The 19,077-nt window shown below is 40.5% G+C and overlaps 1 protein-coding gene across 1 annotated transcript in view; it reads right to left on the bottom strand.

The window, feature by feature from the left end:
• Nucleotides 1–8,159: 8,159 nt before the first annotated feature.
• LOC131243017 (mitochondrial phosphate carrier protein 1, mitochondrial) overlaps nt 8,160–19,077 on the bottom strand; it is a 28,739-nt gene continuing 17,821 nt past the window's right edge. The window contains exon 6 of the mRNA XM_058242069.1: nt 8,160–8,489. Within this exon, the coding sequence (XP_058098052.1) occupies nt 8,435–8,489 (55 nt within the window). The 3' untranslated portion in view covers nt 8,160–8,434. The remainder of the gene's footprint in view (nt 8,490–19,077) is intronic.

The following is a 19,077-nucleotide window of genomic DNA, read 5'->3' on the forward strand; positions in this document are numbered from 1 at the left end:
CAAAGAAGTTAGAACTTCGGCTACCCCGAGATAGGCTTCGACTAGCCTAAGTTCAGTGGATTCAGTTCAATGGAATTCAAATTGCGTGGGACAAAGATTATCCAAAATTCGGCTGGCCGAACAGCATAATTCAGCTAGCCAAATTTGACCTTCGGCTGGCCGAATTCCTTCGAATTCCAAAAGTTGAAGTTGCTGAAATTTAACCTGAACTTTCTCGGGCTGGCCAAATTTCAAGCTCGGGCTAACCGAACCAAAACTTGGGCTAGCCGAATTTACAACAAAAGTTGTTACTCACTTCAAGCTTGAAGTTGGGCTGGCCAAGGAAGCTTAGGCTAGCCGAACCTAAAGTTAGGCTAGCCAAATTCTAGAAAAAAAACAAGTGAAAAACCATAATTAAACAATTTTAAAAGTACCTAGTCTTAAGGTCTTTATACGGTTTTGTACCACCTGAGATATATCAAATATCTGGTTCTCTTTGGCTTGAACTTAGTCTCGGACTTCATCTTGAATTTGAATTCAATCTTTGTCTCGAACTTCATCTTGAATTTGAGAACGAACTTTGTCTCAGACTTCATCTTAAATATCACCCAATCTTGAGCTTGACCTTCTCTTGAACAAAAACTGATCTTGAGCTTGATCTTCTCTTGAATATAGACCGATCTTTGAAGATATACTTTGAAGTGGTTTTGTCTAACGAAATTTGACAACCTAAGTGTGCTCAGCATCCTAGCACTTACACAACATATCTTGTTCTCTTATGTCTAAAATTTGTAATGTTACATTGTAAAATTGTGTAGTGTTGTTGTACACACAATTTAGTTAGTTGCTCTAGGTGTTTTTTCATGTAATTGACAAAGGGGGAGATTGAAAGTGCCCTTGTTTGTCAATTAATGTGACAGTTGAGTCATACAGTTCAGTGAGCCCCACATGAAAGACTACAAGCTGAAGACTTGACAAAGTGGAAGTGTTTAAAGATCTTCAAAGGTAAACTAAACCTCACATCCCATGACCAAAACACATCAGGTAATAATCCCCTTAAAAATGTTCTAATCTATCCTAAAACTCAGTTAGGAAAACATCTCTGGTAAATTAGATAATATAAAATCAAGTTGCAAGAACAAATGAAAAAATAAAAAAGTTTTATGCAACTTTCGATTCATCGAACAACCTTCGATGACATCGAGAATGGACTCATTTTTGTCCAACAACCAAACCAAAAATCTGGAACAAATCTTGATTACATCGAATAGGGTTTGATGACATCGAACTTACATGTTCAATGACATCGAACCTATCTCGATGACATGGAAAATGAGAATCATATGTCCAGAAAGTTCAGGTTGAGATTCACTTAAAAGATCGACGTCATCGTGCATATGTTTGATGACATCGAAATTCAAATTTCGATGACATCAAACCAATGCCTGACTTGTCCAAAGAGTTCTATTGAAACATAATGAACTCATTCGATGACATCAAAATTTAAAATTCGATGACATCGAAGGTATGTTCGATTACATCAAAACTTAACTAGACTTATCCAGAGTGTTTTATAGAAAAAGAACCGAACTCTTCGATTTTATCGAATCACCTTCAATGACATCGAAATTCAAATTTCAATGATATCGAAGAATGTTCGATGAATCGAACAATTGAATGAAATTTTCCAGCAAGCTCTAAGCAATTTTAGTGAAAATCCCAATGCCAACGAACTGTTACTTGATGACATCAAACAGGGACAGAATTTGCCCGTTTTTGTACCGTTGGGATTTTTGTCTTTATAAATAAAAGCTTGGTTTCTTGGTTTGCATTGAGAAAAATAGTGAGATTTAAGAGAGTAATTGCTATAGAAATACACCCACCATCTTAAATCTCTTTTCTCATGGGAGTTCATCCTTCAACTCTATCTTAAATACAATTATTGGAATATCAATAAATTGGATTGAAGAATGAACTCCACCATTCAAGGATCTTCCAGCAGCTCATTTATTGGAAAATCATTAAGCTGGAATCTTGTAAATGTTTGACATTTAGGAATCTCATCCTCACTTAAAGTCCCACATTTATTAGAGGAGATTCACCAAAAATACCTTGACTCAACAACCAGCAACTTGCATCGGGAGCATCTACAGCTGTTGCAGATCAAGGGAGCTGAAGACTCTTCATCAACAACGGAGATCGTCTTTAAAATGTACTAAAACAGGGCTCACATACTTATAAGTAACTTATTAGAGTCCATAGGATCTGAAAACCTTTCCTTGTGTAGGATTGGGATTCAGAGTTTGATACTCAAACTCGTTAAGACCTTTCGTAGGCCTCCAATGGGAGAATACACATAGAGTCCTTGTGTAGGATCTATTTGCCTTGTGTAGGCTATACCTTGTGTAGGTTATCAAGGTTTATGGTTAACCTGATTTAAAACCATTGGATAGTGAAATTCGGCACACTCTAGGGTGGAGTGTGTCAGCCGGGAGTGAAGTATGCACATAGCCGAACCACTATATATGATCGCGTTCGGGATTGTCTTAACTCATTTATTTAATTATGCTCATGTACTTTGAATGTTTAATTATGATGCATGATTAGATAAATATCTAGGATTGATAGGAATCACATCCCGCACTCTCTTATACGTTATCTTTATAGGCTAGTTGCTTTACTTGCATATAGAGTGTAGCCTATGTGATTGAACCCTCTATTGGCTTGGAAGCCTTAGAGTTAAATTGTCTTGCTTAGTTTAATTGCAAATTAGTTTAAGTTAGGCTATTAGGATTTCAAAGTGGCATAAAATTTAAAAAATCATATTCAACCCCCTTTAGGACACTTGGACATATATCCATACTTTAGTAACAGCGGTCCTACTGCAATTTCAAATCTGCGCATAAAATTGACTTGTCCTAGGAACTCTTGCAGCTCCGATTTATTCCTCGACAGATAAGCGTTAATGATCGCTCGAGCCTTATTTTGATCAACCTCAATTCCTATCTAGTGCACTAAGAGTCCTAGGAAATTGACGGTCGAGACCTCGAAAGCACACTTCAAGGGGTTCATTTTCAGTTTTTGAAGGCTCATCCGCTCAAATGATTTGCGTAGTTGGGCCACATGATCTTCCACGTCAGCCGATTTAACGACTATGTTGTCCACATAGGCTTTCATGAACACTGATCATATCATGGAAGATGGCATTCATTGCCCTCTGCATTTTTAAGTCCAAAAGGCAATACCACCCAACAGTAGGTTCCTAATGGAACTGAATATCTGAATGTCGTTTTCGGCATGTCATCCGTTGCAATATAAATCTGATTGTATCCAGAATGTCCATCCATGAAAGACAATTTCATGCCTAGCAGCCCAATCAATTAATTGATCGACTACCGGCATTGGGTATTTATCTTTTGGTGTAGCTAAATTTAAATTTTTGAAATTGATACAAATCTTCAACTTGCCATTCTTTTTTATTAGCGAAACAACATTTGGCATCCATTCGGCATATTTGATAGGTCGAATTAAACCAACCTTCAAGAGTCGTTCAATCTCTTCATTTATCTTAGGGGTCACCTCAGCTGTTATTCACCTAGGCGGCTACTTGTGTAGCCGATATCCTTCTTTTATTGGGAGCCTATGCTTGACAAACTGATGTAAGGAGGACGGGATACATGTAAACAAATGAATCCAGTCCCTGCCCAATTAAAGCATTATATCTTGATAATGTATCGACCACAAAAAATGGTGCCAACACTGCCTTAGTTCCAACAATCAGATCGACCGGTAAAACACTGTGAGTATTCGTGACATGACTGGCAAAATTACTGACGATCACCTATGATGGAATCAAGTCAATCGCAGTCTTCCCTAATTTAGACATCATTCTCAATGGCAAGAGGTTAACATCGGCCCTATTGTTGATCAGAATCCTGGTGATGGGGCACCCTTCGAGGTGAGCCGATATGTACAACGGCTTGAGGTGTTGCCTCATGCCATGGGTGGGTCTCTCTATGACCACCCTTTCGATTGTAGCCCATGCCTCTACTATGATGGTGTTAACATGAGGGGCTTTGTCGGCCTTGGATTCATTTCTAGCATCTTCTTCGAATGGGAAAGAAGCATGATATATTATTATCAGGGGGGTATATTCTTTTATATCGCCCGTCATTCTGTTTGGCTGGGCTGACCTGACTTGGAAACTTGAAGGCAACGTAAAGACCATGTTGCAATAGAACATGACTGGTGGCAATGTCCCATACATAATTCCACCAATTAGACATTGCCCCCTTAGTGTTTCATCACTCACTTTCATTCTACGATTTTTTATATGATTAATACCTCCATCGGCCACATGGTCAGCCAAGGCGCCTGTTGGTGAGACAATTTTTAGTGCCTCAACGGTCGATATCAGTTCATTAGCTTACCATTCATCCACTTAGAAGCACTCATCGCTGAGGTAGTCTGATAAGTTACCATAATTGTCTTCCTCCTTAGGACTCGATCATTGGAATCCTGGTTTTGTAATGTAAAAGAAAGTATTAGTCCTCTCCTACTGTGTTTACAACCACCTAACCTTCGGGCATGAGGATCCTCCAGAAAGGCCTCGGTTGAGTTATTTCTGATTAAGGGAGTTTTGCTACTTCTTTTGATTTTCTTCTTAACGTGGCTTGATGCCTTTTCCATTGATGCTTTTGAGTCCCGGTTAGCGCCTCCGTTATGGATGGAAATTTTGGATGCGTAACTCACTTCCATATTCCTTCTCAAGTTGTTGGGGGGTTGACCATCCTTTGGTTCGGTGGTTCAACTCGCTGGTGGCAGTCAGGAACCATCTGTTATGGTCGATGCTAGTCGTTCCCTCTGACTAGCCTAGGAGCCATGTAACGACCTCTCCATCTTGGTTCAGGAGGATCTTCCACCCAGGAATAGTTCTTCGAGCACATCGGTCATAATGTTGGTAGCCTGGACCAGCCCGTTGAACAGTGTTCGATCGATTATTATTTAAATGAGAGGGCCAACATCGACCTTGTACTAGTCATTGTGATACCTCTCCTTGATTACTCGGGCTGAGGTTGACCCTCAACCACGGCTGATTCCTCATATTAGTCGTGGCCACATTGACCTCAAGGTTGGATGGGAACAGATCTGTATCAATCAACATGGCTTCATCACCTTTCTCAGGAAACTTCAGCAATCCACGATCGATGTGATCATGTATAACATTCTTGAACACAACGTATTTATTTGTTGAATATGACCGAGTTTCGTGCCATTTGCAATATTTGGTCTTTTGCAATTCATCGGCCAAGGGTATCTTATGATTCATGGGAATTTTGATAAATTTCCTAACCAACAAAATATCAAATATTTCTTAGCTTTCATAATGTCAAAAGTGTAGATCTTTTGAGCTTTATGTGCGGTCGTTGCAGTTGATTCCGCTTTGACCAATGCAGAACATACTAGTGGCTTCTTAGCCACTACTTTGGCAATTGCGACCTCATAATTCGAGCCATTGTAATACATCCCTAATGACGAGTTCTTTTTGCTGGTTTCTTCTTGCAAGAGTTCTTTATACCGAGAGACCTTTTTGGTTAGGTCATATAAATCTATGAACTCCGTGCATATAAACTTCTTATGCAATTTATACTCATGCCCATCTTGCGCAAGTTGCACAAATTCAACTTCAGTCATGACAATCTTATAGCAGCTCTTTGCCCGTTTAAACTATGTGACATAACTCTCACATCTCTCTAGGTAATTGTCGAAAACAGATGAGATCGGCCATAGTGATTTCTCTATTCTTAAAGAAGAACTGAGTGTGGAACTTTTCTTCCATTTCTTGTCAAGTGTGTACTAAATCTGTCAATCTGTTCGAATACCACATGAAGGTTGTCACGATCAGCAAATGACCAAACAACTGTAATTTGTGATAATCATTATTGGCCAATTCTCTACATTGCATTGTAAATCGGCCAACGTGCTCAATAGTCGACTAACAGGGCTCACCCAAAAATAAGGCAAATCTGGTCGATAGTTCCTCGGCAATGGGTATTGCTAATCTATCCATTCGGGGTATGGTTTATGATATATCGGGATAGTGTTGCAGCCGAGTACTTAACTAACAACTTTGTGGACGATTTGCACAATCTAGTCATCATCCATCCACTAAGGTTCTAAAATTGGTGGATGGTCGGGGCCAAATCGGTTCAAATTATCATGGAATCTGAGGAATTGTTGAGGATTGAATCTTCCTGGCAATCCCTGATTCCAATTCTCAGGTATAAAATTCATATCCTCTCGCTCCGGTCGGCTAGCTTCCACAAGAGGAGGAACAGTTCTCATCTACTAGACTAGGACCAGTGATAAATTTCATTGCGGAGGCGGCATGGATGGTAACGGAGTTGCATTACCAATAGAACTTCCGACATTGTATTGCATTACCGATGTGTTCGCTCGGTCATCATAGACATAAATCAACGCATGGCCTTAGTCTGGCTGACCATATATTAATTAGTATTTTCAGCCTGAATACGAAATTTCTCTCCTTGGGCTCTTCGATACTCTTGTACAAGCTGAATGCTCAGTTATGCATCTCGCAGTACAACAACTATTTTGTCTGAAAGAACAATCTGAAAGGTCAATGCCCCTCCCTAATCCTTAGTATCAGGCGTTGGACTATTGTTTAAATTCAATACCTCAGGGGGTGCTGGAACTAGAACATCCTCATCTAGAGGTGGTGCGATTGGCATAGAGGGATCGATCCCAACAATGCGAGCATTTCTTGTATTCATTATTGGCAATATTACACCGGTTAATTAAAGATAGGGTCCCACCGTGCGTTCCAAAAATTGTTGCATTATTCTATTTTCAGTTGTGTGCGAGCATGCCAGAATTGAAATTGCGACTTCAATACAAACCGAACAACTATGATCCCAAGCACTAAGATAGGCAAACACACAGTGTATGATCGAGATTTGATGAGATTGATTGCCTATTCAACCACTCACTCAAAGTGTAAGCAGGACCAGGCAATATTCAGAGGGTGGGGTTCGTCCTCTGATGATTGGTTGCACCTTTGCCTTCCATATGAAAAGACTTTTCCAATATAGATAAGTGAAAATAAGTAACTGATTCTTACAGTCAATCACGATGAGCAGCTGCAGAACACCTTTCCGAATGATGAACTAAATCCAACATGCAAGCGCAAACTCAAATTACAACTAAAGATTACTAACTACTTGATTAATGTTACAAATTACACTACGGATGGCAACCGTTTGCCACTACTTGATTCCCTTTGTTTCTCCCTTTGTCATCTGTCCTATAACCATTTCTTCACGATTGCTTCTTCATTAGCTGCTTAGACATTGACGTGATACTGTTTGATACATTCTAGTTTTTGTTTACTAAGAAATCTTTTCAAATCTCCAAATACACCATGCAGATTTTATATAAATCACACATAATATGCTCTCATAGGCTCTTAAGAGGAATGAAGATAATGGGGATGAACACAAACACGTCCTTAACAATGTTTACTTTATATATATATATATATATATATATATATATATATATATATATATATATATATATATATATATATATATAAGCTGGCAAAAATACCTTCGACAATATATGTAAGTTATCAAAATAAGTATGAATACATTTATAGGCAATTACGCTGTACTCAACAGATGATGTTTGCAGCAAACAGCCATCTTTGCAAAAGGATTGTGGGACTATTTCTTCAAATTATTTTGGGAGTTTCCTGGGTATTGCCCAAGTTTTCTTCTCATTGATGTGGCATGGCGGGGTGTTGGCAAAAGTAGGAAAAAATTTTGGCAACTAAGCTTCTAGCAGGCTTTCCGGTTATATGGTCAAAAGGAAATAACCCGTGTTTCAGGTTTAGAGGTTTTTAACTGGGCTAAATCTTTTGTCATGTAATGGCCGGTAGCGGCAAAGGTGATCAATCAGTTACCGGGTTTGCTGGTGAGAATTGCAATTTTATTTTATTTTTCTTTTGTTTGTTTTTTGTATATTTTTGGCTTTGGCCTGTTTAGTTATACAATTATCAATGTTCAAAAAAACCAAACAACCATCTTTTATCCCATATGCAGAGTTTTGTACACAAGGGAACCTTGCAGGGGTCAGTTATGACAAAAACGCATCACCCATGCAAAAAGACTGGTACTCCCCCTGCATAATCAAAGGATCATGCCCAATATTATAGTAAAAACACGGATAGTTTTAACATTTCGCCAACACCCAAATCTCACTCCGTAAGAGATGATGGTGGTAAATATCATAATACCATTGGAAAGACGGGAATGGCATTAAGTTATAATTGATGGATGTAGCTTCCAACCTGCGCTGCCATTTTTCTCAAAAGAAAACTCATAGGGGATTGTGCAGCATCCTTTCAACACGGGTCTTTAGTCAAAACAGGTAACTAACAAGTGCTCTTGGCCTCCTCGAAGTAACTGCACGTGCCTCCACTTGTTGGCCTAAAACAACATTTCCATAAAAGAAAACATGTTAACCTCTTGCAGGAAGAAAAAACAGCTTAGAGACAAAATAATAGAACATAACATTCACATGAAAGAATCCATTTTACATGACCTTTACTTCAGGCTGGCAACCAAAGAAGAAGAAGAAAGAAAAAGTAAAAAGGATTTGGCAGACTTAGCAATTGGGTTTGTAGAAAATTGAGTGTTTGGATGTACCCAAAATCCGGACTGGTTTTAATTTTTCTTGTTGAGACCTATTCACCAGGTGTTGGGTATGCATGATAGAAAATCTGGTGGTTGTTCGAGTTACTATTTTCCTGCAACCCAAATCCCAACTTAAGTCAGAAACACAATTGGTTTTTGTGGAGTGGATTCCATCCGCCGCTATAGGATATCCAAACATTACCATAAGATATCTAGATCTTAAAATGATAGGAACCTGACTCCAATAATTTATTATTATTATTATTATTTATTCATTTTAAGGAACTGGCTTAATAAATTCATTCGTAAACCCCCACCAAAACCTAAAGAAAAATTCATATAGAACAGAAGTCACTCAGGATTTACTGTAGCATGTTGAAACTTTGACAGAAGATAAAGTGGGAGATAGATCAACTTCAAAAGGACCATGGGCATAGGGAAGAACACTACCAGAGCGCCTTTTATAAGAATTGAAATGCAAGCTCACCACATGCCTTTCATGCTAAAGATCGCACTCTCTGACACCCACAAAACTATGTAACTTGCATAAGAACACATTTGGATGCAGGCATGTGTCAATCTCAGACATTGATACGGGGTGTCAAACAATAGTGGCTTTTAGAAATTGGATACATAACCAACCTTTCCGTACAAATATTTAAATAATAGAGCATTATATTTTAATTATTTGTTTGGTGTTAGTCCCATAAGTAAATAAATTTATGTAAAATAGGCCAAGTAAAGAGAGCTAAACACATAGCAATGGGTTGAGTTACGGTCCATAACACTCCCCCTCAAGCTGAAGCATATATGTCACTAATGCCCAGCTTAACAGTGACACAATCTAGGAGAGGATGACTAAGAGCTATAGTAAACATATCTACCGGTTGATCCTGTGATTTGATAAATGGCATACAAACTTGCTGGTAACCTTCTCCCTGATAAAGTGACAATCGACCTCGATATGCTTGGTTCTTTCATAATAAAGAGGGATTGCTAGAAATGTGGGAAACTACTTGATTATCACAATACAACTTCATAGGAGTATCCACCACAAATCCAAGTTTGCCCATTAATGTTTTCAGCCACATGAGCTCACATGTTGCATAAGCCATACCCCTATACTTCAACACTTGAACGAGCCACCATAATCTGGTTTTTTACTCTTCCAGGTGACAAGGGTACTCCCTACAAAAGTAGGGTAGCCAGTAGCCGACCACCTATCAAATGGAGAGCCTTGCCCAATATGCATCTAAATATCCTTCTACATGAAGATGAACATTCCTGTTATATAGGATAACGTGGCCAGGCACTTCCTTCAAATACTTGAGGATACGAAACACCCCATCCATATGAGTTCGAGGAGCTTGTATGAACTAGCTAACCACACTTACTAGATATTTGATATCGAATCAAGTGATGGTTAAATAATTTTTCTCACCAGACGGCAATATCTAGCTGGATGATTAAACAATTCCCGTTGATCCACACCTAACTTTTGACTTGTATCCATAGGACTTTTAGAGGACTTAGCTCCCAGAAGACCTATCTCCTCCAATAGATCCATCAAATATTTTCATTATGACAGATTTATTCCCAACTTGGATTGCAACTTCAATGCCGAAGTACCGAAGACAACTTAAGTCCTTCGTATACAGTGTTTCTACAAGAAACTCTTCAGCTTTCAATTCTTGAATGGTCACTACCCAGGATAACATTATTGCCCATATACACTACCAACACGATAGTGCCTGCCTCACTCTTCCTTACAAACATAGAATGATCTACCTGGCCACGCTTCATCCCAAATGCAAGCACCACTTTACTAAACTTGTCAAACCAAGCTTTTTGAGACTTTCAAACCACATAGAGATTTTTATGGTAGCATAGCTTGTTTGACTCCCCCTGAGCAACAAATCCAGGTGGTTGCTCCATATATACTTCTTCAACCAAATCGTCATGAAGAAATGCATTTATCACATGAAGTTGATATAGAGGCCAGTCTAAATCTGCAACAATAGACACAATCACACGTACAGAATTAAGCTTCGCAACTAGGGAGTAAGTCTCTGAATAGTCAACACCAAAAGCCTGAGAATATCCCTTCGCAACCAATGCTTTCAATCAGTCAACTAAACCATTAGAGTGATGCTTCATTGTATACACCCATTTGCACCCCCACAACATGCTTTCTAGTTGGGAGATCAACTAATATCTAAGTTTGATTTTGACGAAGTGCCGCATTTCTTCTTCCATAACTCATTCCACCCTTTACACTTCAAACCTTCTTGGAAAAAACGAGGGACAGACACATACAACAAAGACAAAGCAAACTGACAGAATGACGGAGAAACCAATAAATGAAATGAAGTCAGAATTAGGATGTCAAGTATAAGAACGTGTTCCCTTACAAAGAGAAATAGGTAAATTACCTTCATCAGGAGTTGTAGAGAGGGACTTTGAAGGGTGAGGATCTGCTGACAGATTGGGAGGATTGGTCAAAGGTGTGCTTGAATGTACTCCCTCTCCATGCTTAGAATGTTTGGAATAAACTTGTAAAGGTTTATTTGTATGTTGCACAAGTATCTCTCCAACACTAGTAGAAAGATCTGGCACAACAGGTATAGTAGTGGTATTCTCTTTAAGTTGTAAAGACTTTTCTCCATTACAGAAATACGAAGCTTGTTAAAAAAAAAAAAAAGGTGACATCGGCTAACACATCTTCTACGGGAAACAGGATTATACAAGAATACCCAAGAAAGATACATTTGATTGCCCTGGCTTCAAACTTGTCATGAACATGATCAAGGTGATGTACAAAGAACACAGTCAAGTACTTTTAGAGGGACAAAAAAGGTAGGGATGTGAGGACACAAAATAGAAAGAGGGGATTTTCTATATAAGACAAATGAAGGCATCCTATTTATCAAGTAGCATGCAGCTAAAATTGCATCACTCCAAAATATTTTAGGAACATTCATATTTAAGAAAAATGCCCTAACAACTTCAAGCAGGTGACAGTTCTTATGCTCGGCTACCCCCATGTTGCTGTGGTATGTGTACATGATGTTTGATGAATGATGCTATGAAATGAAAGACATAAACTAAAATCATTGGATATATATTCTCTCATTAGAACGTAGAACACACACCTTAGAATTAAATTATATTTGGGTTTCCTTGTGAAATTCTTTAAAATAAGAAAACACCTTCGATTTATTTTTCATCAAATATAACCAAGTCATTATTGAGTAATCATCCACGAATATAACAAAGTACTTGAAGGTCGATAAACTAGTAAAATGAATTGGACCCCAAATATCTAAATGAACTAAATAAAAAGCTTTATCACTGCTTTTGTCAACACGAGGAAGAAAGGACACTTTATGGTGTTTGCTCAACTCAAAAGTCTCACATTGCAACTCAGAAATATGTGTCAATGACGGAACTAGACTTTTTAAACTACTTTTAGGTCAGTGACCAAGCTTGGAACGCCACTGATGTGGAGAGATTTTTGCTTGCATAGCAACTTTAGTTAATCCATAATCAAGATAATGGAGTCCATTTGCTTCACACTTACCACCAATCATCCTCCCCGTCTTTAGATCTTGAAATTGACAATAAGAAAGAACGTAACAGGACAATTTAGGGACTTGGTCAGTTTACGTGCTGATAATAAACTTAAAAAGAAATTTCAAATTGTAAGGTACTGACATTAGTGAAAGTGATGGTATAAGATGGCCACTGTCCAACCCAGATACATGGGTTGATGTGCCGTCTACTATAGTGACAAAAGAAATAGGTGACGATTTGACTAATTGAGATAATGCATTTTGTTTACCAGTTATGCGATCAGAAGCAATTGAATCGATGACCCCGGGGATACTGTCACTCGACCTAATAAGACATTGTATCTAACTAAGCAAAAGCTGTTGAAGAGGATGATGTGAGAGTGGAACGATCCTTTGAAAGTCTAGCATATTCCTTCTTGAATAAACTAACCGTCTCACTGAAGTACTCAGCTTGGAGACAGAGGTAATAAGCTTAGGAGCATAACCTTCAGTACCACCATCAGAAGATTGAACTTGATTTACTCAAGCAGGTTTGCCCACAAGATCCCAACACGTATCAACTGTGTGGTTACTAAGACCACAATGAGTGCACTGCCCATTACCCAAACCACGAGCACAGCTACTATTAAAATATGTACTGCGACCTCCCTAGTTATTTCTTCCTCCCCTCGAATCTCTGCCACCAACTTGGCCACCATGTCCACAACCTCAACTTCCTCAATCAACTCTGCCAGACATAGAAATAAGGGCTGAACAATTTGAAGGAGACAAACTTTGTATACTAACTACATACTGAATACGAGCAAATGTCTCACAAATATAGGGAATCTCTCTACCTCCAAGAATTTGCGCTTGGACAAGCTCAAAATTAAGACAAAGTCTAGAGAGGAATTTAGCAACACGAAATTCATCTCCTTATTGTCTCATAGTATCATAATCAATGGCAAAAAGATGGTATACATTTAATTCTTACCACATGCCTCTCACGGCTAAATGGTATTCACCAATGCTCGTCTCCTTGTTGTATGACAAATATGTTTCAAAACAACTTGATTCATGTTAACTTCTTTTCACCAAAATGCATGTCTATTAGATTTTTGCACACCTCCTTCGCAGTTTTGGAAAAGATAATATTTGTGTTGACTTGAGGCTCCATACTATTCCAATGTTCAGCTTCTTCGAATCAGACCCATAAATTTGGCCAACTTCTATCCATTACAATGGATTAAGGTGAGAGCGCATTACACACCTTCATGAACCAGGAGTACGCAACCCACCATACGGTGGGATGAGAGATTTGTATAGATCAGCCCCCCAACGATCTTAGATCTCCACCTCCAACAAAAGGAAAGAAGAAATAGGAGAGAAGACGACGTAATAGATGAACATTCATGAACCAGGAGTACGCAACCCACAATACAGTGGGATGAGAGATTTGTATAGATCAGCCCCCCAACGATCTTAGATCTCCACCTCCAACAAAAGGAAAGAAGAAATAGGAGAGGAGGCGATGTAATAGATGAACTTTCACAAACCAGGAGTATGCAACCCACCATACGGTGGGATGAGAGATTTGTATAGATCAGCCCCCCAACGATCTTAGATCTCCACCTCCAACAAAAGGAAAGAAGAAATAGGAGAGAAGACGACGTAATAGATGAACCTTCATGAACCAGGAGTAAGCAACCCACCATACGGTGGGATGAGAGATTTGTATAGATCAGCCCCCCAACGATCTTAGATCTCCACCTCCAACAAAAGGAAAGAAGAAATAGGAGAGAAGGCGACGTAATCGATGCACCTTCACGAACCAGGAGTACACAACCCACCATATGGTGGGATGAGAGATTTGTATAGATCAGCCCCCCAACGATCTTAGATCTCCACCTCCAACAAAAGGAAAGAAGAAATAGGAGAGAAGACGACATAAAAGCAGAAGAAGGAACCAAAAGTAGATCATGTAGGCTCTGATACCATGGGTGCTTGGATGAGGGGAGAGAGAGGAGAGAGAGCGAGAGAGAGAGAGAGAGAGAGAGAGAGAGAGAGACCCATACCCTGATTAACCTTCCGTATGCTTCGTTTCCAATGTTGGCATACCTGAAATGGACTAGATCGGGGAGCTTTGATCGCAACCGTATTTTTTTAGTACCCCTAATCACTTGAAACCTATACCTTAGCGACCATGTGATTCCAACGACACACAACATGCCCCATTGCAACAGTCGTATTGAAAGTTGTGCACCCCCATCAGAATCAACGCATGGCACGCATCGTACATGTGCGCACGTGTAGCCCACTTGGTATGAAATATTAGGAATAGTATTCCCTTGAAGGAAAAAAAAAAAAGGGTCAAGCCTGCAGTAACTCAACCATCGCTATCAACCCATGGCTTCCCCCCCCCCCCCCCCCCTCGTTTTTAACAACAGTCATATCATCCTCGCCCATTTAACCATCCACTCCCATCCATCTCATTGTCCCCACTACACCCTTGTAAGAAAGAAACTAGCGTGAGAAGAAAAGAAGGAAAACAGAGGAGAGAGAGAGAGAGAGAGAGAGAGAGAGAGAGATATTAAGGGAGGAAATTGAGTGAGAATTAGAGGAGGTAAGGGAGAATGAGAGGCGATCCCAACCGTTCATATGCACCCTATCTCCAATCAACTGTTGAAGTGAGTGCACAAGTCATTTACCTACTTATCTTGATGTCAGGCCCAACAAATGGACCCCATCTTGATGTATTTGATGTATATCCATGCCATCCATCTATTTTACTAGGAGGTGGGACCCACCTATCCACCCTGTCGGCGTCGACAGCATGCAGTCCATCTTGATGTGTGTATTGTACATGCATGTGGATCCCATAGTGGTGGGGGACCCACCTTGCCTCATTTCATTGTCGCTTTTCAGTTTCTTTTTTAATTTCAGATGGGACCCACAAGTGGGCCACAAACTAGGCAGCATGCATCCGCATGCTGTCTAGCATGTGGACCATGCTGTGAGGCCCACCATGACGTCTAATTGCAATCCAAGATGTTAATAAGGTCAGGAAGACCTGGATAAAGGAAAAATACAAAGATTAGGTGGATCCAAATGGGCTCACCATGAACTGGTTAGACTGATGGATGGAGTGGATTGTCCAAGCATGGACCCCACATCATGGAAATCAAAAAGTTTTTTAAAAAAAAAAAAAAAGAGTTAGCGTCTGGACGCTGGCGTCAAGGACGCTGCATGAATTCCACGTGAGTAGGCCACCACTCGTGAGAGCCACCATGATGTATGTGTTTCATCCATACCGTCCATCTATTTCTCTAGATCTTTTTATGGTTGGAGCCCAAAAATGAGGCAGATCCTAATCTTAGGTGATCCACACTACATGAAATGGTGGGGATAGTGATGTCCACCATTGGAACCTTTTTAGGGCCATCATGATGTTTATTTTTCATCTAAACCTACTGCTTTGAAAGCTCTTTGGGCCCAGCATGAGCTGGCTAACCTCATGGACGGACTAGATCTTCCACATGGACTGCACCTATGTAGGGGTGTACACAAACCGAGCTAGCTCGGTTAGGTCGCTCGACTCGACTCGAAAAAGCTCGATTCGACTCGGTTCAAAGCTGAGTTCGAGCCGAGTCGAGCTGATTTTTTGAGCTTAAAAATGAGTTCGAGCCGAGTTCAAGCAGGCCCCAACTCGACTCGACTCGGATTGAATCCAGCTCAAATCGAACTCGGATTGAACCAGTTCGGTGACTCGGTTACTTTGCCATTGATGTTGCTCACCAAGTGTTTGATAAAATGACTCAAGGAAGTGTGGCTGGTGGCAAGGAAGGCATGTACATGAAACAAATACCCTTTTTTTCTTGGTTTTTCTTGGTTTTTATCTTGCTTAGGTGTTTGATAAAATACCTGTAAACCCATTGCTTTTGTTTCACATACAGAGGGATTTTGAAGGTGCAGTCCAGGTGTTTGTGGAAATGCCTCAATGGCGAACTCGACTCGATCTCGACTCGAACTCGGCCCGAGTTGCTGACCTGACCGAACCAAGCCGAGCTAGCTAGTCAGGCTCAAGGACCGAGCCGAGCCGAGCCGAGTTCGAGCTGAGGTCAGCCAGTGGCTGAGCCAAGTCGAGCTGAGGCCAGCTCGACTCGGTTCGACTCGATGTACACCCCTACACCTATGTATTAAAAAAAATAATAATAACAGTGTTAATGCCAAATACGTTGTTTGCATCAGTGACGCCACCCACAGCGTGGGAGTGGGGCTCCCATTCGTGGGACCCACCTTGAGGTTTGTGTTGAATCTAAACTGTCCATTTGTTTCACCAGCTTTTTTTAAATCGAGGGCCCAAAAATAAATAAAATCGAGATCTCAGGTGGACCACACCATAGAAAATGGTTGCACACCCAACATTGAAACATTCCTAGGCCCCACCAAGATGTTTATTTACCATCTAAACTCTTCATAAGGTCACATGTGGACCTGGAGTGAAAGGAAGACACATAATAGCTTGGTCCCAGACCTCCGTGGACCCCGCCTCTCCAAAACAATGGAGATGGGAACACTTACTGTTGTAATCTTCCCAAGGAGTTGGACCCACCTGCTGGATGCATTCGGTCTATCCATTTTACATTCCATGGTAGGGAAAGACACCAGATGTGAGGCAGATCCAATTCCAGGTGGGCCCCACCATAGATCAGAGGTGTTTGAACACCGCCCATCCAATGGAACCACTGTGATGTATGTATTTTATTCGCACCGTCCACATGGTGGCTGGGACTGACATGATGTGTCCGTTTTACCCACACCATTCATCCATGTTGCTAGTACTCTGTTGGGTACGAGCCCCAAGGCGAGGTAGACCCAAAGCTCAAGTGGACCATGCGACAATAGTGATGATTGAAACTACCTATCGTTGAAAACTTCTTGAAACCATTGTGATGGCTATTTGCCATCAACCTGTTGATATATGGTCAGAGACTCCTATCTAAAGAGAGAATACAAATATCATCTTAGCCTATGGCTTTTGTGGACCCCAACACTGAAAGCAGTGGGGATGAAATATCCACCGTTGAACTTCCCTGGTCCACCGTAATGTCGATTAGAATCCACCCAGTCCTTCCATTTTGTCTAAACCTTGGACCTAGGACTGCAACATGTACAATTTCAAGTAGACCCTACCGTTGACACCTGTTGATGAAATACCCCATGGCCCACCATCTCAGCATGGGACAAATTTTAATCCTAGGTGGGCCCACCACAGGGAACTGTGGAACCTTCTTTTGGGCCCACAGACATGTCTGTGACAAATCCACTCTGTCCGCCTGTCTTGCACAGACCCTGGGCCCACCTTGATTTATGTAGTTCATCCTAACCATCCATAGATTTTCCATTTTTTTTTTTTTCTAAAAATAAAGCAAGACCCCAATCCCAATGGTTGCATATTAACAAACATTGGGGTAATGACTCCACCATTGAAACCATCCTAGAGTCGTACCAAGGCAATTAATGCCACCTAACCTGCCATCTAAAGGTCATACAGACTTGAACGGAGTGAAAACACAAAACAGGTGGCCCACTTCATGGAACCTACCCTGTTATAAGTATACTATCGAAGTAATCCAACCAATTCTCTAGATTATTTTGGGACATGACACTCACCTTGATGTATATGATTTATCCATACTATACATTTGTCTTACTAGCCCATTTTATGTGCACGAGCCCAAGTGTAGGACCGATGCAAGTCTCAAGTGGGCAATGTCACATGGACATTTAAATTTCTAGTAGGGCCACCATTCGGGTCCTCCCATTTTCTTTATATTGAACCATTTAAGGAAGATTATCACGTATATTGTGCACCCCAGATTGTATACATGAATGAGAACATGTGTATATGTGCCACAATTGGTAACATGCTAGTATACCTAGCCTGATAAGATCGACACTGATAATATGCTTAGTGTAATGAATACCATGCCCATTCATATGCTCATACGCATCATGTATGCCTGACTATGAATGTGAATGTATCATAGCATACACCCGGCCATAGGCTACGTTTCATACTCATATCATGGATTAGATTGCATGATGCAAGGCAAACCTACAGTATATGCCTCACAACCCTTTGGGAAACCATACGAGATAGGGTCACCCACATGATCATCATATGACTTGATGCATGATTTGAATAGTATGATTCATGCATGAAGCATTATATATGACACGTTGCATCTACTCCCTAAAGACATCAGGGATGTATTCCCACAGTCTGGATATTGCTAGCGAATGAGTTGTGGACACCAAAAATTTTGTTACAACATATTAGGCGCTATGGATGTCCAAGGATAAAATCCCTAAACCCTGTAGTACTAGTAGGATGCTCCAACATCTAAACCGAGTGGATTCATGAGCGCATGAGTGCCAACTACCAGTAGGCCGCATCTCCCACTATGTCATCGTCGGTTGGGAGGAGGTTCGGCCTCACCTACTTAGAGAGTAGTGGGTGATTGAGGTCATGTCTGACTAGCTTGGAAATGGGTCTATTACTGACGAGCCAGGTGAATATTGGTATATTACCGACAAGGCAAGTAGTGAGGTCTCCTACCTTTACACGTCATTGCTTGCGTATTAAATCCTAACGATATTCTAGATGGGAACCGAACTGTCATGTGGATTAGACATCATGAGTGGCACGTTTGTATTGCATAGTTGTATATGACCTTTGGCTCGATGGGCCTTTGCATTACATAGCCTTGGTGGTTGATGGCATTCATGGACTTGGCAGCATAACTCTCCATCATTTCCACATACTC

This window comes from Magnolia sinica, chromosome 4 (assembly GCF_029962835.1).
Source record: "Magnolia sinica isolate HGM2019 chromosome 4, MsV1, whole genome shotgun sequence".
Taxonomy (NCBI): domain Eukaryota; kingdom Viridiplantae; phylum Streptophyta; class Magnoliopsida; order Magnoliales; family Magnoliaceae; genus Magnolia; species Magnolia sinica.